The sequence below is a fragment of the Nesoenas mayeri genome (genome assembly GCF_963082525.1).
Source record: "Nesoenas mayeri genome assembly, chromosome: 4".
NCBI classification, from domain to species: domain Eukaryota; kingdom Metazoa; phylum Chordata; class Aves; order Columbiformes; family Columbidae; genus Nesoenas; species Nesoenas mayeri.
Window position 1 is genome coordinate 5,857,444 of NC_137540.1, and position 23,592 is coordinate 5,881,035.

General features: G+C 43.1%; 1 protein-coding gene across 1 annotated transcript in view; it reads left to right on the forward strand.

The window, feature by feature from the left end:
* TET2 (tet methylcytosine dioxygenase 2) overlaps positions 1-23,592 on the forward strand; it is a gene marked incomplete at both ends in the record, with an annotated part of 68,466 nt that overhangs the window by 39,376 nt on the left and 5,498 nt on the right. The window contains 6 exons of the mRNA XM_080343375.1: positions 8,409-11,783; positions 13,963-14,053; positions 17,314-17,407; positions 18,547-18,755; positions 19,560-19,710; positions 21,838-21,927. Of these exons, the coding sequence (XP_080199501.1) occupies positions 8,409-11,783; positions 13,963-14,053; positions 17,314-17,407; positions 18,547-18,755; positions 19,560-19,710; positions 21,838-21,927 (4,010 nt within the window). The remainder of the gene's footprint in view (positions 1-8,408; positions 11,784-13,962; positions 14,054-17,313; positions 17,408-18,546; positions 18,756-19,559; positions 19,711-21,837; positions 21,928-23,592) is intronic.

Genomic DNA, 23,592 nt, shown 5'->3' on the forward strand with positions numbered 1-23,592 from the left:
CATTTCAATGCAATTTATACATTCCCTCTCTGTGCTGAGGGAATAAAACTGATTTTAGTTACTGAGGGGAAAGCCAAGTTAATTCATACAGGTATTTAAAATGTTATATAGGCACATATTATAGCTGCTCGTATATAAATCTAGCAGCATGTGGCATGTGTATAAGGTCTCCGAAGAACAGACTGTTTCATTTGCTATGTGACCCTGGTGCATCTGGTCAGGGAACAAATGGTATGGATATAGATCCACTCGGGGAGGAGATCGGATGTCACAAACTGGGTTGTTTATTCTGTCTAAGAGGAGGGCATTAATAACAGTCTTCAGTTACACAGGGAGAAAGAAGCCATAGCACAGAGAAAAAACAACTACTCTGTGGTAGATGGGAAGAGATGATCTAGGGTTATGTTTTAAATGGTAGAAGCTTTCTAGTAAGTGAGGTTACTGAAGTGCTGCGTGTAACTGTGGGTTCTTATGCATCCCTCATCATTAGAGACCTTTGAAAACAGGTTGGAATGGGCTGGTACAGGTCTGGGTGGCGCCCTGGAACTGAGGAACAGGGCACTTGTCTCCTCAGGCCCCTGGCAAACCTGTTTTCCCCATGTGTTTATGAGTGATTGGTTTGGTTTGCCAAGCACGGGAGCTCTTTCTCTGCTGCCTCTCGTTTCTCAATGGTCAAGACCAGTAGCCAAAAGCTGAGTTCACTGCAGGATTGCAGCCTAGGTGTGGCAGAGCCATGAGAAAAACGGGGTAGAAATGTGTACAGGGGTGTAAAGGTGACCACAGTGAGACTGGCGAAGGGGCCGAAAGCTCCGCTTTATCATCTGGACATGCAGGAGCAACAGAGTCATCATCCCTGATCTCTGTATTCTCCCCACTCCTGTGTTGGCAGAACCTTCACATTCAACTTTTGAAGAAGAAATTTAAGATAACTGAATTTCATCCAAAATTCTCTTTTCATCAGAGGTGGGAGACCAACAGGATTTCCTATTTGAAGTTCAAAGGATAATGGAAAGCAGAGCTGTGTAAATAGGTTTTCTGAGGATGCTGCAGCCCACGTTTTACTCTCTTCTATCAGTTCTTCCATCCACTTGCCAGACAGGACCATTTTTGTTCCTATTTTCTAATGTTACTGTCCCAACATGATGAAACGCCAAAATCTTTAGCTTGCCAGCGGTTTTTCCTTTGGCTCTTCCATTTCTTTGTAGTACGGAGTGAAAAGAGCCAAGAGAATCTGTTTCACTGCTTCTAGTTCTCGAGGAGGATGTACTACTTAATAGCAAATTACTTAACTCTGCCAACAGCTGCGATGAAATCATCACGGATAACCGACCTTCAGCTGGTGTTGGGAAGTGATCTACCCAAGAAATCCATGCTATATCCAGGTCTGAAGCCAGATGGAGAAAGATCACAGAAACTGGAAGATAATGATGACACTGACCTCTTGGTAACCTTCCCTAAGCGGCAGGTTGATAACATCAAGTGTTTCTCGAAGAACGGTTCAGCCACCAAGGCTTGCTTATTCTGGCGTGCTCACACAGAGCTCGGTCAGAAGAGCCTGAACAGTTTGCTGTTGCTCTTGGGTAGCTGATTTTAATCAGCGGCCAGTATTATAATTACTGTTTGACATACGGGGTAGCCGAAGTACCAAGAGGAAAATCATCCCTCAAATTCTACCATTTCTCAAGAATCAAATATATGTCTGAATACCAGTTGTGCACCTGACAGCAGAGCCCACCCTGTCTTGCCAGCCTTTGCTCAACACACCTAACCTAGCAAGATAACAGGCTGAGATGAAGGAAAAAGAGACGTGGTTCTTCTTTCCTAACACAACATGTTTGCCAGTGTTGAATTCACAGGCATTGGTGAATTACCCAAATGATGCCCTGTGTGGATGGCTATTTGAAACAATTTTGCTAGTCCAAACTTCACAGGCACACAAAAGAAGTTTCTTATGATACCCAGACATACAAGTATCTCAGTGCACACTTCTTTGAGCATCCCAAGTGTCTGAGAATCACTTCCATCCGCACAGCCTTCCTATTATAGTTATCAACTGCACTGTTTCTCAAAAACAGCAAAGGCAAAAAAGGGTGTTCTAGTTCAGCTTCCCTGTATTTGTGAAAGATGTATTAATAGTCAAGGTGGTGCTTAAGAAATTGAGCAATATTGGTTTTAGATAAGTATGTCGGCATATTGACACCCAGGGTAGTGTCAAACAGGCTAATGGGGAAGCAATACAGATCTGTGTGGCGGTCTGGCGGTGTAAACCACCTGGATCCACCACACTCCAAATCTAAACCACAGGAATGAGCCCACAAGCGGCAAGAACAAGCGTAGGTACCAACCTCATCTTGAACACTCCGCTTGAGCAGGAAGGTCCTTTTGTCTCTTAAATACAACCTGGTTCCAAAGTTCGGCCTTTTGGGAAACAATTCTAATTTGGTCATGCTATGGTGGCATTAGAAGCAACTTCAGGAGTTGTGTTCTTCTGCTAGAGAAGTGCCACATGGTACAATTAGGCACAAAGTTTGTACAGGACATAAATCAGAAAAAAATAGGAACTGGAGAGCGGGATGATGGAACATTGTAATTCCTATTTACTCGCATTTTATGTTCCTTATTTCCTTCACGTAACTGGTTTTTTCCACCTATATTGTAGAGGCACTTAATTTTGGCTCTCCTCGATTTTATGCAATTGTTAAAATAGTGCAGTTATTCATGTCTGGGTAGATATTATGCAGCATCCGGTCTTGTTGATGTTTATGTAATGTAGCAAGGGGAAATCACTGTGCAGACCAGTTTAGCTTTACTCTCTGTATTAAGGTCAAAAAAATCAAACTGATTCAAGTGCTTTGCAATTAGATCATTGCATCACTAAAATGCAAGAACTGGTTTCAATAAATTGGGGGGGGAGTTAGCACTAGTTGATTTAAAAATGCATGAATTATGAGGCTTCCGGCTTGCGGAGGATTTAATGAATTATTAATCCTTATATTTCACAAATCCCATGCTCTTCATTCCCTTATGTCTGCTTATGTCTATATTCACTACTCACCATTTTCCCTGCAAATTAAGGATAAATTAGCTATAAATTAGGTAAGAAATTTTAGCCATACCACATTTTCTCTTCTGTTTGATGCAAATTATTCGTAGATCTAAATGCCAGAGAAGACAATTATATTCATGTAACATGACCTCCTGCAGAATACAGAGTCTCATCCAGTAGTTTCTAGATTAACCCCTTAACTGCTATTTAAAGCTACAATGAGAAAGCGATATATATTAGAAAGAAATACAGCCTTAATTTCAAAACTTCAAGGGTCAGAGAAGGCACAGCATCCTTATGTGAGTTTTTTCCAAAGCATTGCTAATGCACTGAATAAATACACTATCCAAAAGAAGAGACAGCTGAATGCGGTGCAAAAGGACCCCATTGTAAGCCACGGAGCCCGGCTAACAACAGAGTGTCCTTGTCCTTCTCAGGCCTCCTTCATGTCTGCCTTCAAGTTTCTCTGTGTTTTCCTGAGCCGCCACACTTGCAGCAGAGCAGCAGCGATGCTGGGGGGAGGCAGAGCAGATCCCTAGGGCGGGTGGTGGGGTTCAGAGCCTCAAATCACCGTAGACATGAATGCAATCTCTCTTTTGAATCTCCCTTAGATAACAGCGTTAAAATTCTCTGTCATGGGTGGCTTGGTTTCAGAAAAGCGTGTTAAACCTATATTTAAACAACAGGCCCAAACGGAGTTTGCTTGCTGATGATACTGTATTTATTACTACCAGCAAGCCTGGCCTGGGAAGAGGCGGGTCTGTGAATGGCAAACCACCCAGAGGTTCGGGAGGTGTAGTCTGGGCTTACCTCTCCCATTAGTTTCCATGGGGAAGCTTGTTTTGTTTCTCATTGTGTAAACACAGTGCACCTTCAGTGTGAAACATATACAAAATCCTTAAACTATACCTCAGTTTTCATGTGTGCAACGTCTTATCCCAGCAACAATGGAAATGTCTCACTGATAAGCTTTGATGTGTTACATGGCTCAATAACTGAGTTAACTGCACATCTTTTCTCCTCTGGTGACAGTTGCAGATTGCTTACAGGTCTGAACCCAAGAAACTGATACTTAGGCCAGAGAAAAATGACATCCCATGATAACCACAGAGTCATAAAACCAAACCCAAACCCTTCTCTTCAGGAGTTTTTTCACTTGTTGGAAGTTCAGGATTTAGAGCTCTTTGCCAGCAGCATGAGCTTCAGAGAAGAGAAGCAACTACACAACAGCACATAACACTACGTAGCAAATTAAGCCAGAAGTGAAGTCAACTACTGTACCCAGGCGATAGGAGCAGGAGAGTGCAAGCACAAGGTACAGCTTACCAAACTGAAGTCTGGCAAGGCATAGAGGTAAATTCACCTGCCGTCTAGAAAGTGCTAGAGGTTTCCTATCTGGGAGCAGTTTAGACCTCTGTGTCATCTGGCAGTGGCAGAAGGTGCCAGCAGGACGGAGGCTGTGGCAGCACTCCAGGAACAACCTGGCGAAACATTGACAAGCTCCCAAGTATCCGACTTCTGCTTTCTTCAGTCTCATCTTGCTAATCACTTGAGCACAAGTCAGCTGAGGTCATGATGTGAGGAGGTGTATTTCTGCCAGGGAGATACATTTCTATCCCAGCTAACGCCAGGAGGGGAACCAGCCTCTCTGACATCCCACCTTTTGGCCCTCTCAGGGCCACAGATTCTCTAACACAGCATCCTCTCACCTTTTTTTCTACTGGGAATCTCGCCCAGCTTTGCAGATAACCCTGCAGTGGATGGATTCATCCATTCATTCATCTGAGCTGCTTTGCATTCACAAACTCCCCAGGTACAGGTTCTATATAAAATAAGGTATGAACCGCTAGAACCGGCTAGAAGTAAAGAAAGATTTTCCATGAAAGAAAATGACATCACCAAGAACACTTCTGTTGCTGCAGAAATGTTGTGCTCCTAACACCACCTTCCACAGTCTTTTGGTATTCCCATATTAATAGTGGTTGTCAGGAATATGCCAAACTTGACCATAAAACAGAAAAAAAACCCCTCAAACTCTCTCTTTCAATACCTGGTTTCCAATTTATGCGCCATACATGGCAAGAAATAAATGTACATACATTGTTTGCATCTGAAAAAGTCAAACAGCGGTGGACTGAATTATTACTTGAATGCATATTGGTGGGATGAGATGCTGATCCATTTGCACAGTAATGTGCTATATTTAAGTCACGCATCGTGGCATCTTCAAAGAGGCCAGTCATAATTATGATGGATTAGACTGCAGAGTCAGTCCTACACGCAGTAATTGTTTCACAGATGCTGCTGATGTGACTTGAATTTCTAATGAATTATAGCTGAAGAAAAATATGTGGAGCTACTAAATGGTCCGGATAAAATACAGTTATGGGAAAGAGAAAAAAGGCTAACTGCTAGACACAGGGAGATGTACGTTTCCTTTGAGAGGCTGACAGTTCACCCCTCAGCAATTACAAAGAAGAACACAGAGACTTTGTAAGGTGTGACCAGGTCTGCTTAGTAGTAGCATCAAGAATATCTTCATGGTGTCCCAATTAAAACCAGTAATAAAGGTATTGCTGCTTTTTGTCTTTTGCCCATTCTATATTGCAAATAGTTGCTGTGATTTGTGGCTGCTTGAGCAAGCTTTGTACTCAAGTGTGGCTTGAGGATTGTGAATAACTGAGTGTAGACAGAGAGAGAAAAGAAAGAAGTATAACAGAAAGCCACCACGATCCTAGATGCATTTCAAAGAATGCAAATCTGGCACTAGTAATCAATGACCTAGCTTTGTATTTTAAAGAAACGAATGATTCCCTTGTCCTCTGCAATGTCTAACACCAGTGCCTTTTACACCGGAGGTGATCAGAATGTGGGGAAACTGTTTGACTCATACCATGAGGTATTTGAGAATATCATGAATAATAATCCATGTCACATAGTGAACATGTCCTCACAGGTTTTGAGGACATCGTGAACCTAAGACCTTTCTGAAGCACAGTTGTGCTCATTCGAGGAGTTTGTAGCTAAGTTTAGAGAAGTCAGGCAGCCCCCACCTCTAAACAAAAGGTGTTTTCACCTGTCAGCGAGGAGTCGAGAAGATTGTCTGGGAACTCTGGGAAGGAATTTGCTTGCAACCCACACGGCACACCAGGACACAAGCGGCAAGGCGGCTTTGAGGACAATGGGAAGCTTCTCGTGGCTCAGTCACACAGACTAAAACTTCTTTAAAATAAATAAATACTTTAGAAGCAGCTTGACAGCGCAGTGTTCATTACTATGATGCCTTTTACTTCATTTCATACTTGTGAAATACAGCAGCCTACACACTCATGTCTGAGTTGTGGTTCAGCTTCAGTTTCTAGGTAGGAAAGGTGTGGAGGCAAAGAACGGTTTCCAAATCAGGCTGACATTTTATTTTTGAGACACTTTGGGAGTATCATTCTTCCACCTGGCCCAGACTGACACATCAGAGGAATCCTTTTCATGCTGCCTTCTGTTAAGCATAGAATATTGTCTCTCTGGGAAAGCTGCTAAGGCTTGTGTCTTGTGGTGCTTTAAAGCTAGGTTGGGAAATATACTGAAATATATCTACCTTACCTTGTCAAAAAAGTAGGTAAGACGGACAAGCATTCTTTTCCATCTCCCTGTTCTTAGCTTTCCCTATTTTTAAAGTACTGTTACTTGCAGAGATAACTTCTTTACTTGTCATACAAAACATACATTGAGTATAGAAGGGAAATTAAAAAAACTTCAGGAGGTCAAAAGTAAATCTAAAACCAGGTTTGAGATAAGGAAGAAGTGGATACAAATCATCATATAGGTGCTTTCCAGTCAAAATATCTGTTTGAAGTGTCCTGATACTGAGCTGCAAGCAGAGAGGATTCAGCTGGGTGTAATCAATCTCATGAATTAAGATTACTTTTAAAAGCATTTTAGAATCGTATTACTCAACTGAGTAAGGCAGTACTGCACTGAAAACTGTATAAATTAGATGTTCCTTAGCATTTAAAGAAAAACAAATATTAGCATAGGATAAATACATAAGCAGAGCAACCACGATAGGAGAAATGGTTCAATATAGTAGTTCTTCCCACGTTGTGGCAACACCAGCCACGTGTCGTGTTTCTCCTGACTTTGCATTCCAACCAGGGGTGACCTGGGCATGGAGAACCCTTTGGGTTCCCCTTTGTGCAGACCGAAAATAAAAGCTTCAGGAGAAAGACACGTATGAGTCCAGATTTCCTCTGTGCAGTCTCACATCTGTAAGAACTTCTGTTGGTCTGTCTTCTGTCATTTGTGACTGGTTGAGAACCATAAAGCCAACAACAAATAAATTACAAGCAGAGTCAAACAAGGGCTTTATCTATGTTAACTGGGACTGTGAATCTTGGGAACATCCATGTGAACAGGATTAGCTTGTCATTACATGGAATTTGTTCACTGCGCAGTGTCAGTACTTTTATCCAACTAAAAACTTCATTTTATAAATAAAATGTAAAAGGGTATATGAGAAAATGGGATTTTCCATCCAAACAAAGAAAAGAAATAATCCTGGCTCCACAGCTGTGGGGCTCAGTTCAAAACCCAAATGCATAGATTAAGCCGTGCTTGATGTCTGTATTGTACATTTGAAAGGAAATTAATACCTGTAAAAACATGACTTCCATCAGACCTTTCAGAAGTCTCTCAACTTGTTTCTGTCAACATCCCCAAGATGTTGATGAGCTGTAGGATTTCCTATGGACAGCAGTCAGGCGTGGCTTTGTCTCACAAGGATCAAGCCACTTGCGTGGTCTTTAGGAACGCCAGTTTTAAAAGACCTTGTCAGACAGCTGAAGACAGAAAAAAGGAGGTTTTCCCCTCTAATTGGCAAGCTTGGTGACAATAACCCTTCTAGTCATACAAAAGAGGTTTGGCACACTTAATCAAATAATGGGATTAGCACCAAGTCTGGGAGCCGTGGTTTCGGCATGACTTTGTGCCTTACCAGGGAAGAAAAGTGACAACACAGGAGTCTATGTACATCATTCAAAAGCAGAGAATATTTTGCAATATTAGGAGAGATTTTTTTTGTAAAATATCTGCTTGTGTGTTAAACGGGGGTAAGGAGCTGCTCTGTGTTTTCACTCTCTTTTCACCTTGAAGAACAAGCCTTCAAGAAAAAGGGAGACACGGGGCTGCAAAGTGTGATAGGACAGTGAAACTCCGCTCGCGTGCTCATGCAAGCTCACGTGTGTTCGCGCTGGTCAGGGTGACGGGTGCTCGAATACTGCAGGAATTGTCAGTAAGTGGCTGTCCATCCATGGAAACTAAAACTGACTTAGATTCTCTCTGGTTTCTTTTCTCTTTCAGATACATTCAGGGGGTAAACTTGTGGATGGCCCCGGAGCAGGCCAGATGGAACAGGACAGAACCAACCATGTTGATGGCAATAGATTGAGTCCATTTCTAATACCGCAATCTTCTCACGTTTGCCAGGCAGAGCCTTCTGCGGTGAAGCTACAGAATGGAAGTCCAGCAACAGAGAGGCCTGAAGTTGAAGTCAATGGAGACCACAAGCAGCTATTCATTAAAAGCAACTACGGAGTGCCCCACCTGAAGGGAAGCCCAAACAACTGTGTTAGCCCCGACCTTTTACATGAAAAGAAAGTCTATTCCAAATATATGCAAAATGGTGGGATAAAACGCACTTTTAGTGAGCCCTCTCTGTATGGACTTCATGAGAGCAAGAAAGTGAAACAAGACAAAGAGGTAAATGGAGAAAAAGCTGAGCCAGAGGATAATAATGAAAAACCAAGCGTCTCCAATTGTTATAGTGAGAAGAAACCCGAGAGTTTTACAGGACACGAAAATGAAGCTTCGGATTTGATACAGCCTACAAGATACAACAGTGGTGGTTCAGAAAACCCTCGTGACCTCCTAATCCAGGATGAGCAGGAGCGGGAAAACGTTCGTTGCCACAACAGGGACATTGTCTTACTACTTAAGAACAAGGCGGTGCCAATGCCTAATGGTGCTACAGTTTCTGCCTCTTCCATGGAAAGCATGCATGGTGAACTCCTGGAGAAAACACTGTCTCAATATTATCCAGAACATGTTTCCATAGCAATGCAGAAGAACACATCTCATATCAATGCCATTACCAGTCAGGCTACTAATGAGTTGTCCTATGAGACAACACATTCATCCCATACCTCAGGGCAGATCACTTCCCCACAGACCTCAAACTCTGAGCTGCCTCAAGTGCCAGCTGTAGTGGTTACTGAGGTCTACAGTGCAGAAGACTCCAGTAAACCACCTGTATTGCCAGGTAGCTGTTCGTTTCAGAAACCAGAGCTACAGCAACAGATTCCAGGCTATGATCCACACCACTTAGCCACAGTGAACAGTACTGTTCATGGAAGTGTAGGGCAGGTTCCCAACCCAGACCTCTCTCTATGTTCCAGCAGTAACCTGCAAGCTCAGAGTGCCGCTCTGGAAAGGTTTTCTGAGCAAGCAGAAAAAAATGGTGCTTTCTTTACACAGAACTCAACGTTTCACAAAGATTCCTCCACCCCTCCTGCTCCGGAAATGAACAGTGCACTGCCCGTCATGGTGCGAGAAGGACACCATTCCTTTGGCAACAGATGCGATGAAACTCTTCCTGGGGAGATAAAGAACGAAGGGCAACAGCAGGGACCAATGTCAGAAAGTCCCAGCCTCAGCCAACAACAACTTCACCCTCAGCAGAGACTTCCGCAGCAGGCGCAAATGTCGCAACAAGATGTCAGTGAAAGCAGCCCGCAAGCTGCTGTGGCCGCCTCGATTCAGCAGCACCCCGAAGAAACGCCGCCGGCATCAGAGCCTCCGCTCCAAAACCCGCAAGCGCGCGGAAGCGAGGGTGAGTTGCAGCAACACTATCAGCATTTCCCAGGACAGAGAGAACCTGAGATTCCTCCCAACAAAGAAAAGGACCAAGCGAAAGAGCCTGCGCAACAGGCTCAACATCATTCAAAAACAGCCTGGATAGAACTGGTTTCCACCCAGTTCCGCCAGGGAGAGCCTCCCCAAAAGCCCAGCGAAGCATTATTGCGATCAATTCTTCAGTTCCGGGCAAACACAGCCGAAAGAGCCTATACAAAACAGTATGCTGGAAGTCCTGATGCATTAAAGGGGCCTTCAGGGCAGCCCCAGAGCCAGAAGATAATGCAACAGGAACAAATTCCTCCGCTGTACAAAAGCGAGACCTCCCAGCTGCAGCCGCGTCCCGCAGCTGACCAGCAGCTGCCGTTCCAGAAACACTCACCACAGCCACAGCTCACAAAGGTGGATTCCCTGCTCAAGTCCCAAGTGCAGCAACAGCCTCCGCAGCAGCTCCATTTCCAGCAAAGACCGGAACAACAAGCCGAACAGCCTTTAGGGGTCCCGCTGAAACAGCAGCACTTGAATCCCCAGCCAGGGGAAAACGAGCAATTCTTGCATTCACACATTTTGCAACAGATGCTTCAGAAGCAGGCACAGCAGGTACAACTGCCGTGCAATCCGCAGCTAACCCCAAACCAGCAACGGGCTCTGCAGATGAAAAATAAAGACCTGCCTCAAACCATTTCCCACTCCCAAAGCAATGCTGAGCAGCCGCTAGACAGGACATCCTTCAGTCAGCTTAAAGCAGATGAGTGTTTTCAAACTGGGAATAAGTACATGAAATCGAGTGCATTCCCACTGCATAACCCTCAGCTAGGCCTGGAGCAGGTACAGAGCGTAAACAACAAAGCTCCCCTTTACACCCAGAAAGCAAATGCTAATCTGCAGCATCCCTGCCCGAACAACACGCACTCCATTTCTGAGAAGAAAGAAAACGCCGGGAATATTGAACGCTTTGTAGCCAACAAAGTGCAGGACTTGCAGCACGCGCAGTATTTTTCAAAAAACTTGACTGCAAAGCAAGATGTGAATCACTCTTTTCAAGAACAAGAGCAGCAGACACAACAAGCTTCAGTTATACAGCTGCCACCACTCCAGCAGACGCCGTGCTACGGTGGTAGCCTGAACCAAGATCTCCCGAGCCAGCAAGCTACACAGATTCCTCAGCGGTACTTACCACACGGCCAGCAAACTGCCCCACACTCCCAAGACCAGAGAGGTTGTCATTTGCAGTCCCAGACCCCGAAGGATTTTCAAAAGCACGCTGCTCTAAGGTGGCATCTCCTGCAAAAACAGGAGCAACAAGCATACCAGCAACCCAAAACAGAGATTGGTCCCAGTGCAGCACGCAAACCCATAAAAACTGAAGCTGGCACAAAGTCTAATGTCTGCATGCGTCTATCGGCTGGACAACTGGAAAACAAAATGTGGAAAAAAACAATTAAACAAGAGAATCAGCACTTTGGCTGTGCGAACATGCAACAAAAGAGCATCATCGAGACAATGGAACAGCAGCTAAAACAGATACAGGTCAAATCACTGTTTGATCATAAGACTTTTACTATCAAATCACCTAAACATGTGAAGGTTGAAACAGCAGGCCCTATTACCATCCTGTCAAGAAATACTGGTGCTGCAGATTTTGACACTCAGACCTCAACCTTAGATCAGCAAGCAAACTTATCTGCTGAGAAAACCCCGACCAAAAGAACAGCTGGAACTGTTCTCAATAATTTTTTAGACTCACCTTCCAAGTTATTGGATACTCCTGTAAAAAATTTATTGGACACACCTGCCAAAACCCAGTATGATTTTCCATCTTGCAGCTGTGTTGGTAAGTGCTGAGATGTACTAAAAACGTACTAGTTCACAGGAAGGAAATGAGCCTTCAAGTTGGGGTCACGGGGTTAGATGGATGTTTTTCTTGGAGGATTTTTCGGTTTGCTTTTTTTAGAACAGTAATTAGTAAAGACTTATAAACTTGCAATTTTACACACGTATGCCTACTCCACTTATCCAACCCTACACACGTGCCCTTCCTCCATATTTCATAAAGCAATTACCTATTTGCTTTTTCAGTCAGAATGCTTATGGCCAGAAATGTGTCCCCTCACATCCATTCTCCTTGAGCAGCAGGCATGTAATGACAACATGCTGATAAAAAGTAGGTTTTAACTTTATAATCTATTTGTCAAGGTTAGATATAGCATTTCCAAAACATGTCCTGTGTCCCAAACTTGAGATCCTTACACCACTTTCTGCCCTAACAGTGGAATTGCTGAAGCTTCCCTCAGTAAAGCCCAAGCAAAGAAGGGATGACAGATTATTCCTGGCTTGTTGCAAGAGTTTATCCTCCTGCAAGGCTAAAGGGATTGGCAGTTTCTTAGAGAAGCTACACAAGCAGCACTAAAAAGGCAGCAAGGGGGACCCTTGGTGTTTCTTCACAGCATTCCCAGTCCCCAAAAGCTGGAAGAATGGAGCAGAGGGAAGCAAAGCAGTGCGACAAGTGTGGCCCTGTAGCTCGAGCCTCCTCCATCCAGCACTGACACTGCACACAGCTCTAACAGGCACTTTCAGACTCAATAAACTATTAAGGCTGAAGCAAAAGGTTCAGCACCAAAAACAGGGGGTGAAGGAGTGGGGTGAAAATAATAATCCTTGTTATAGTTTCACTTACTGGGATTTTGTACCAACTATAAAAGAGGAAGGTTAAACCAGTGTTCCTCCAGAACTGCAAAATGGAACTTCTTGCGTTTCTGAAGGCTTGGGGCTGTGTCTCAGAGATGATCCATGGGAACTAAAACAGAGGCAGTGGATTTCCAAAGCGAAAACTGGAAGCATGTTCCTTGCTGTTTTTTAAGAAACAACCTACAAAACGTAGGTTTTTTTAAAAACACTGAAGTTGGGTTTATTTCTTGAGACGGTTTCTCCAATGTAGTTGGCACAAGTTTTTCTGACAATCGTTTCATTCTTTTCACTGTTTTTCTAGCCAGTACTGCAACTGCAAACTAAGTAAAATAGCTTATTCTCCGCTTGCATTTTAATTCTTCATTCCAACCAGACTCTCTAGGAAATAAAGGAGCATGAAACTTAGTTCCTGTCGTCTTTGAAGAACCCAGTGCCAGAGCATAATTGATAGGATTTATTGCTGTTTCCTACCAATACCTGTCCTTAGGAAGATGAAATGAAGCCATTCCCCCATTGACACGTTCAGGTTTATAGCACGTCTCCATCAGGTTTCCGGAGGCTGTACGTCAAGAGCAGCATCACCTCATCCAGCCTTTGGAGTTAAGGTGGCAGAAAGCATAAAATCAACCCTCAGACAAGTCAGCACAGTTCCAGCAGCACTGCCGGAGCCTGCCTCCCGGTACCAAACCAAACATGCAGCATATATTGGGAATGCTGACATGGTCTTACCTACACATGGAAAACTGAGGCCACATTCATAGCATACAAGTAATTTGAGTAAGCCTTGTGTGGGATTTCTTAGAGCAAACTTGCTTTTTTTCATTACACAACATCTTTCTGAGGATGGCAGAAATTCCCTATGTAAACTTACTGGCCAATTTTTCAAGCTGCAGATTCCTCCACTGTAACACGTCTGCTGGAAAACAAGTACTGTACAGCTCCCCAATATCAATATTTACTGTTGTTATCCCATTTGTCTTCCTTTCTAGATACTGGGAGAGGAGGAAGTGGGAGAAGGAGAAACAATTGTTCAGTGATAACAGGAAAATGCCTTTTAAATTTCAGTGTAGAGCCTGAGACATGAAACAACTGTTTGTGGTAGCAAATGGCACACAGTCCGTATCGCAGCTATTTGCAGGATTAGCCACGTGTTTTGCATGTTTTGTACAAATTGCGTGGGCATGTTTTAGACAGAAGGGTTTGAAAACTCTGACCCCAGACCCATCCAGCAGTATTCTCACAACCTAGATGTAAGCTTTGCAATGTGACTTTTTACATTAAAGAATTTAACTTCGAAGTAATAACCTTTATTTTGTTTTAAACAGAGCAAATTATTGAAAAAGATGAAGGTCCTTTCTATACCCATCTAGGAGCCGGTCCTAATGTGGCAGCTATTAGAGAAATCATGGAAGAAAGGTAATTAGCGCAAAGGCACAGGGCAGATTACCGTTTAGCCTTTTGTGGATATCAGAATTTTTCCAGCTTTTGCACATAAAGAAATAAACAATTGCAAACCAAGTAATTACTTGTAGGCTTAGCCACTCCAGTGTTGCCAACATTACGCGCTGTGCTATTCACCAGAGAGTCACAATATTTGACAGGGCTAATAGCCCGCTGGCTGGCACGGGCTCTGCGCTTTGAGACAGATGCCAGCAAAGCCGAGCGGGAACAAGCAGTCACCAGCCTGCCAAGCAGGGTGGTTGGCAATGGCTGCAAAAGCAGGCACGGGCCTGGCGTTCCCTCTGCGGAGGAGAACACCGAGGTAGAAGGAAAATGAAGAGCAGAATGCCCAACTCCAGAAGCTCCATTAGCTTCTCCCAACCCCCTCCCCAAATTACTAAGTATTTAGCCCTAAAAAGGGCTAAATCTAACTCAGTCGCATACAGGAGTGCCACAATGTTGTTGGATGGGATTTCAGCCCAAGAATTGATAAGTATTTCTGTGAAAAAACGTCCCCTTTTCTCAGAGTATTGCACAAAACCAGCCTTATCTTGATCCTGGACAGTCCCTCTATCGTGTTGCATTCTGTGGTATATTTATTACACCAAAGCCAACCAAACTAGGAATTTTGAACAGCACAGAATGGGTACATGAGCTGTGCTATTTAAAAATATGTGTAAGCACAAACCCCACAGCCTTTCTGAGCTATTTAAATTTAAAACTCTTTGACAGAAGTGACTTCTGCACTGTGAATGCTGCATTGCTTGTAGCTTTTGGTGTGCTTAGGCATTAATGGACAGATTTTTAGAGATATCTGGGGATTCAGTTCTGCTCTGCACCAACAAGCGAGCAAAAAGCTCCCCCATAAGTCAAAGACAGATGGGGATTTGATTTGGCAATACCTTAAAAGTCTGGACTTCAAAACTGCAAAGAAGCTCCAGCTGGTTGCAGAACCAGAAGCACATGGGTGTCCTTGCAGGGCTGGCTCTGAGCTGAGCAGCAGCATTTCTCAGTGAGGTCTGTTCATTTGTGCTCATCACCTCCAAACCCTCAGGTCCTTTCTGTGCAGGGCTTGTCCCCAGACTTGTTTTCAGCCTTGTGAGCAGCTCACATGCATGCAAGCGACATAAATCAGCTCCTTCCTGTGAAGGGGGAGTGAATACTGACCCTTCTGAGAAGCTGCTTACAAATTGTTATCTCCAGAGCCCTCATTGACTGGGTAATTCTTTAGCATTTACAAATAATAAATAAAATTGGAAAGTCATTCTTGTCATGATGTCAATTATGAGCGATGAAACATTTTTTATTTCTTTCCTTTGGAATGTAATTTTTCATCCTTAATATTGACCTCACCATTTTTTTCCTTCCTTTTGTTTTTTTCTTTTGGCATTTAATTTCATGTTGGCAAAAGGAAATCCTGAGAGATTAGAGATAACATGCATCTGCTCAGCCAGGTTCAGCGCAGTATAGCAGCAGCACCACTGGAATAATGGCTAGTTTTCAACTGTTCATATGGTATGAGCTGTGCAATTCCCTGACTGAAGAATTCCATAACTCCTCCTTGTTAATTTTGTATCTCTAAGTAAACAAAGCACTTATAAAGTTACTCTCAAGCACATGTGTGCAGTTGGTGACACTGATCACAACTGAAGCACTTTTAAACTGGCTTTCCATGAATATGGATTGACTTCTAAGGTATCGGCACTGCCAAACAAACCAGCATTCGGATTCAGACTTGCAATTAATATTTTAGCTGTACTAGAACAAATTTCTTGCAGAATCCATGGTGGGTATATATATTTTACCTCTTCTTTCTCCCAATCCCTACTTTATGCTCAGTGAGTTTTTGCTCTGGTTTTAAAGCCAGAGCTGGCTTTGGCCTGAAAGCAAACGTGACAAACATCAGGCACAAATTCCTTTGTGACAGCTGAAAAGATTTGAGACAAAGTCCATTTCATTGCCAGTGTGTAATGTACAACATCTATAGCAGCATCCACATAGTTGTCCTGTAATCCAGATTAGTGAACTGATAGAAACCATTAAGATTTAATTTTTTTAATGTAGTTAATTAAAGAAACAGACATATGCTAACATCCAAGCCTAAGTAGGAAAAAGTGACCCAACAGTTGCCTGCAGAACATGTGTAGTACAACTTGATTTTATTTGTATAATTTCCTGTGACACTGAAATTTCACAATGAGATCACATCTAAAAATAAGCATTTTTCATTTCCTTTACAGGACAGAAGCTTAAGTAGAAATATTTGCTCTTAAATACCTCACCGAGATTTTAGTGCAAAAACAAGAGGGATGAAAGGTCTAAAGTTCTCAAGGCATCAGTAAACTGCTGCATAACAGGAAGGAACTATATTGATTGCTCTATAGGTAACAGGCAAGGAACAAGGAGATTGTGATTTAGTCCCCACACTTGGTTACAGGTCAAGATTTGCTTTGCTTAGTGTTTGCTGCATTATCTCCACCTGGTCCATCAGAGGACGTGGCAAGCGCAGCCCCTTTGCTCTGGGTAACAACACGACTTGCATTTGGGGCTCGATTGTGCCTTGATGGCATAATCACTTTGATTAAATGCTTCAGCGAGAGCCGAGCTTGCCCACCTCCATTACAAAAAGACACATGCAAACAGTGTCATTTGATGAAAGTTTGTGATTCTAACTCAGTATAGAAGTCAGGCAGAAGTAAATCAGTAACAATTTATGAGTGGATGATAAACTAAACAGATACAATGCAAGTTAATCACGACTTAACTGATTGACACTGTATCTAAGCCAGAAACAAGCGCAGAAAATTAATAGAGTGACTGCTGCATGCCAGCTGTTCCATGACAATTTAATTACATAAATTTCAGAGTAATAAGTGGAAGTTTAACCCAGAAATTAAAGAAAAACGTAAAGTTCCTCTCCAGAATAGAGACCCTGCAAGTCCACTTTTCAAAATGTCATGTATAACAAATTCTCTACAGAAACAGTTAAAAGGTTTGCAAATATTAATGTCATACGGATAATTTTTACTCATCTGAGATGTATTAAAGACATTTGCCTCTCTTAACATATCAATCCACTACTGTAATAAAATCAGCGAGATAAACTGCATTGCACATCCCTCCCTGTAATCAATAGTGTTTATTTTTTAAGATAAGACTGACAAATGTGCTCCATTTTTTTAGTGTTCATGCAGAACCAAATGAAATCTTATTTTACATATTTTTGTTTGTTTAAGATTTGGACAGAAGGGTAAAGCTATAAGGATTGAGAGGGTTGTCTACACTGGGAAAGAAGGCAAAAGTTCTCAAGGATGTCCAATTGCTAAATGGGTAAGTGATGCACACAAATGTTAAGACTAATCTAGTTCAGCATGGTGGTTCCTGTAAGCAGACAGAAGTGACATGTCCTTCTGTTAGCTGACACTGTGAAACTTAAAATAGCTCAATGGCAGCAGTATCACAGGACCCCTGTAGCCTGCTGCCACCCGGCTCTCGCACTCCATTGACTTCTTGCGTGGAGAACAGCAAGAATGTGTCTTAAAGGTATGAAAACCTGAGAGAGAAGGGAATTTCACTTCGGTTTAAGACACCAGGCATTCTCATTGCTGTTTAATTTTAGCTTACAAATAAATCCAGTAAGTGCACCGCTGTGATGTTTGTAAAATGCACTCCCAGTTTGAGAGAGGCATTAGAATACCCTCTTAGCAAACACCGTCGTACTTTGGAACAAGTTACCGAGTGGTTTGGGTAGGCTGGGGAAAGACGGGATGAGGAAAAACTGGTACGTGGTTATAGTCTTTATCTGTGCCAAACTGTACCATTTTTTCAGACATACCCACAGTAGCACAAGCACTGACAAGCAAGGACACTCTTATATTTGAACATCTTTTCTTATATTTGAACTGCTTTCCTCTCCTCTCATCACCGTTATGCTTGTATGTAGTAAGGGCAAGTGAAAAGTTTACAAGTCTAACTCCTTAAGTTTGGGAGAGAAAGGAGAGACCTCCTGTGTCCATTCATTTAGTCCCTTCTTTAAGTGCCTGCCTTTCCCCACATGGCTCCTACCCTCAGAGCAGGTGTGCAGCATCCAGCTCTGTGCAGGGACGCATCTCACAGCTCACTTCTTTTTGCCCACTAGTCAAACTGGGCCACTTGTGCCATAGCGCAGATTCAGGAGAATATTTCTGCTGAATCAGAGCCTGGGAGATACCTTTACAGAGCTGCTTTCTGCCACCATGGCTTTCCGTGCCATCAGTCAAGCTTAGCCTCTTCAGCTTCACTAAACAGAAGGGGTAGCCCCAGTCTGTATCACTAAATGGGAAAAATGGACCGCGTTGCCAGAGACAAAGACGACAGAAATAACCTCCCCACATGTGCTAACGCTGAGGTTTCCTATTCTCTTGCTGTTCATGTTAAGAAATGCACTGTTTGTGTTGGGGCTCCGGGGGTGTGTGTTGCTGTGCATGCAGGTAGTCCGCAGAAGCAGTCAGGAGGAAAAGCTACTCTGTCTGGTGCGCGAGCGAGCGGGCCACACGTGTGAGACGGCCGTGATCGTGATTCTCATCCTGGTCTGGGAGGGAATCCCAACAAGCTTGGCTGACAAGCTCTACACCGAGCTCACCGACACCCTGCGGAAGTACGGCACGCTCACGAACCGGCGCTGTGCCCTCAATGAAGAGTAAGTGCAACAAGCTTGCAACCCCACCTTCAGCCTCGGACCTCGCAGCTTCGCTTATGCTATTGCCCTGAAATACGCATAACTTTTCCCACTATTTCAGGCAGTTCGAAAACCCACAAACCTTGTGAGAAAAGGAAAGTAAACATTCTTAAAAAATCAGGGAAAAACATCTTCCCAGAGTTGTGAAGCATCTCTGTATATGTAAAGGAAGAGATCTCAGCAGGGCCCAGGACAGCAGATGCCTCAACCTTAAAATAAAAACTAGATGCGCTAAATCATACTATAAGCCTGTAGAAGCCAGCCTGAATCTAAAGCAATTGCACTATATTGTTTTCCCATGTCTTTCTGATAGCAAAGAACATTTAGATCAAAATTAACATAGTTATCGCTCTAAATTACTTTGGCCTCCTGAGTAGAGTCATATTTCAGGAATTGTTGCTTAGCCCCTGTCAGAGGGTTCCCACATTCTTGCAGTGCTTTCGGCATGTACCCCTTTCGTGTCCCACGAACATCACTGCCTAGCAAGGCACCACACACATACCCTCTTTGGAGCAAAGCCAGGTTTTTTTACAGGAGCATAGATACCCCTTAGCTCTTGCTTTGCAGCCACGAAACTATTCACTACGATAAATTCTTCTGCCATAATGTGTTTGCCTCCATCTTTCATTTTTTCATTATCCACTGATGGAAGACAATCCAAGAGCAGTGATTTCCCAGAGAGCTGGCAGAACACTGATGTCCACAGCAGGACTGCTGTGGGGTGACCCACCTGCAGCTAACAGCCATCTTCTCTTATTGTTTCAGGCGGACTTGCGCATGTCAAGGGCTGGACCCTGAAACTTGTGGTGCTTCATTTTCCTTTGGTTGCTCCTGGAGCATGTACTACAATGGTTGTAAGTTTGCCAGAAGCAAGATTCCAAGAAAGTTTAAGCTGATGGGGGATGACCCAAAAGAGGTTGGTGTTCATTTCTAAATGAGCCTCATTTGCAAGGAAATGTTTTCTGTCACTCTGCAAATAGAGATACAGTCCAAGAGACCAGGGGCCAGAGCCCTGCCTGAATGGCATACATGTAGGGTAATTAAATAACTGCCAGTCAAAACTGATTGATTCCAGTCACTGAGCCAGCTGAATTGACTGTCCAAATTCTGACAGCTGGTAAAAGCCCTGAGACTTGGAAACCGTATTTGCAGGCTACAATTAGAGAAGAGGGCACAGCCTGAATAATTGTGGCTGTATTAGGCCCACAATGGGGCATTCCCTAGCATCAGAGCAGGAAATTTACCAACTGGAGGCACATGATGTTGCAACTGGGAACCAGTGGCAGCCTGTGTGAAGACACATGATCAGACTCTGAGATGACAATAAAGGGAGGAGGATAGGAAGACCCATTCTACATGCAGTTCCACCCTGCTGAATATTTCCAGACCGGCCTCTGTGTTACAGCAAACTGGCAACTATTTAAAATGAGTCAGAGTAATAAAAACATTGACCTTAACCTGGGCACAAGATACCTCTGAAGTCACGACTGCAGTGACTCCTGGACACCCCCAGCCAGTCATGTGTCTGGGGGGCTCCAATGGCTAAGTCTGGTTTTTGGCAAGCACATGCAAATTTAGGCTCTTGCTTGTGTACTGATGCAGAGGCTGACAACTTTCAGTCTCTTCTGGTGTCTTACACAAATCTAAGCCTTACTTTCACATGATCAGAGAGCCAGGTACTTCTGCAGCCTGTGCTGATAGTAGCACACCATTTAGAATATCATCATAATCAACATACAGTTTTTCCTCCCCACTGCTCTTCTACAGCCCCGAGAATTACAGAATAGTTCCCCTTTAGTCGTGTTGTGGCACAAAGCCTTCCTTATCATAGCCTGCAATCCTAAACCCCCTAAATTTTCTAAGCTGGATACCTGGCCAGAGCCCACCAGGGCACTCTTCCAACTTGCATTCCTGGATTTACTTCCCATGGAAGCCAGGGCTGGGCAAGGAAGATGGTTTTACCCTCCAGTCTTGTTCCCACACAAAGTCAGGGCAGCCAAGGCATGCATCCAGGAGCACAGCATAGACACAGTTGATAGACAACACAAATAGGATCCTCACTAATAAAAACTAGAAGTAACAATTAAAAATGATAACCTACAGGTCATACAACGGCTCCAAAGTTCTGGCAGCAGCCACACAGTCACAGCGAGATATTTTTGACAATTTGATAATGTCATTTTGGAACCCCAAACTAGGATATAGTCCCATAAGGGGAGATACAAACTTTGAGTGCACCGAACAAGCCTCTCTCAAACCCATAGGTTTTCCACAGCTCTTCACATATTCCTAAAATACACAAACTCCCCAAAACAAGCACACCACTCCAGTATGCTGCTGTTCTTTATGCCCTTGAAATTAATAATAAGGGCTTCATATAAGCGAGGTTTTGAATTTGGAATTCTCATCCTGAGAGGAGGGAGAACAACTTTGGAGTGTGTTATTAGAGTATTTCATTTTTAAAGAGCCCTTCATTTCCTGACTGTGTACCTCTCCTTACAGTAAAAAAGAAGTGTGGTCATTCCTGCCTCTGTATCACCAACTGCAGGACATGCCCATAGTTCCTCATTGCTGAAGACAGGGAACTTTTCGAAGTCTGAAATATTTAAATAAGTTACTGCACGAAAAGATATTTCAGTGTGTTGTGGTACTGTCGTTGCAATGTGCAAAATCCTTAAAATAGCCAGATTGCCTTGATGCACCACTCTGATATTATTAGTATTTTTCTCAAGCTTTCTGAAGAGTATTTCATTTTCCCAAAACTGCAACGGGGAAAATAATGAGGATCATTGCACTTGGATCTAAAACATCTCCGTGTTAAAGAATGTGTAAACCACTTTACTACACCACTTTACTACTCCTTTACTTTAAAGGCTGTGAAACAACAGAATTAAAAGTAGATTCACAACAGTTGTTGTCTAAACAATAATGGTAACAGTCTAGGCCTTTACACAACTTGTCAGTATAAACAGAATTGTGTAAAGACTCTAACTTCTTAGATCCCATACATACAATAGTGAAGTGTCATTTCATCTTCTAACAGGAAGAAAAACTAGAATCCAATTTGCAGAACCTGTCAACCCTGATGGCACCTACCTACAAGAAGCTTGCACCTGATGCATATAACAACCAGGTACGCTGGGGAAAAAGGGAATTGGAGCAGTCATGCAAATAACCTGATTTTTATCACACTTCCCAACACTTCAACCTTGCACCAAACTGTTATGTATGTTTTGTGCCAGCATTCCTTTCACATCAGGGTAAAGATGAATGGAAATTAACAATTCCACTTAAAATGCTTTCAAAAGCAAAACTAGCAGTATTTAGTCTGCTAAACAGAACTAATCTTTCCATCTACATCAACACTAAAATTACTGCACAGTTGAGCAGAGCTCTTCAGCTCTACAACAGCAGTGTCTGGATTTAGCATGATTCACCAGCCAAGCTAGCAAAACAGCCACGAAGATGGTGTGAGATTGGGAACAGTGTCAGCAGGCAGCGTCTCATATTGCACTCGAGTCCTGAAGCCACAGTTTCAGTTCTGCTCTCTCAAGCGGCAGATTAACTTAGATTTCACCAAAACAGCCATTACAAACATGCCTTTAAAGCCAAGTTTATGTTTGAACACAGTGTTGCATATGTACCCAAGTGCCTCTACCAGCCTTCTTGCATGAGGGGATCGTGCGTGCACACTTTTTGTGACACAGCGTTCACAGAAACACTCAAAGCTTTTATGAGGCTCCTAGTCTCTCATCTGCATTTATCAAATGTCTTTCAGATGTTTACATCAAAATTTGACAGCATAACTCTTGCAAACACATAGCTGTTGGCCTTCATTTTCACCGCTAAGGTTCACTACCATTACAAACGCAGAACTTAGAGTTTCCAAACTATCAGCATCACTGCAAACTCTGACATCATCTTCCCTGTTGGCAGTGCTATGCTGTGGCAACCAGCACAAGACAGATTTTCAACTGTAACAGAAACAGTAAACTGTCATAAAACTGTCCGGTTTTATTTGCTGTAAAATTCACTCCTATGCTGCATATTTCGTAGCAACTAGACAGGATAACCCGATTCAGTATGGAGTTACCCAGTTTCACTTACCTGATCAGATAATGTTTGGAGACTCATTCTGGAGGAAGCTGTGGCCATGTGCTCACTAGCTGTGGTTATCTGTCCAAATATCTGCGAGACATTCTGCAAGAGAAGAAAGGAAGAGGAAGAAGAAAGAATGAGGGGGTGGTGAACAATAAAATGGTTCTTTGCTTGGGCTGCTTTTCTTTTCCCACAAAAATTCACAAAAGAACTTTTCTCCGTGTAAGCTGCGGTCCTGCCCAACGCTTGTGGCACATACATGCTTTTACAAGTTTCAGTTTTTCCCTTGTGTAATAAGGTGTGTGCATAGCTTGGAGTTTCACACAGAGCTTGTGTTTGTGGGGAATCCCTGATGAAGCTACAGTAAGTGGCTTTAAAGAGAGATGAATGAGACCTAATTCATATGGTATTGTAAAGGGTTCGAAAACCAATCCCCCTTTGAACCCTGAAAAGAAATTCCAAATTCCTGTATTTATTCTAATCTAAGTCTGGATTGCTACTGGATTAAAATCTAGAATTGGAAAGGGTCTATTTTTCCAGCCAGACCCAACAGAACATCTGAGAGACCAGTTGCACCAGTATACTTTAATCAGTTATAGTCTGGCTATTGTTTCAGATCGCTCTCATTTAATTCCAAAGTAGTTTACCCATTTCAAGTTTTGGTTTGCTTTTATTTTCAGATTCCAGGGAAGTAAGTATT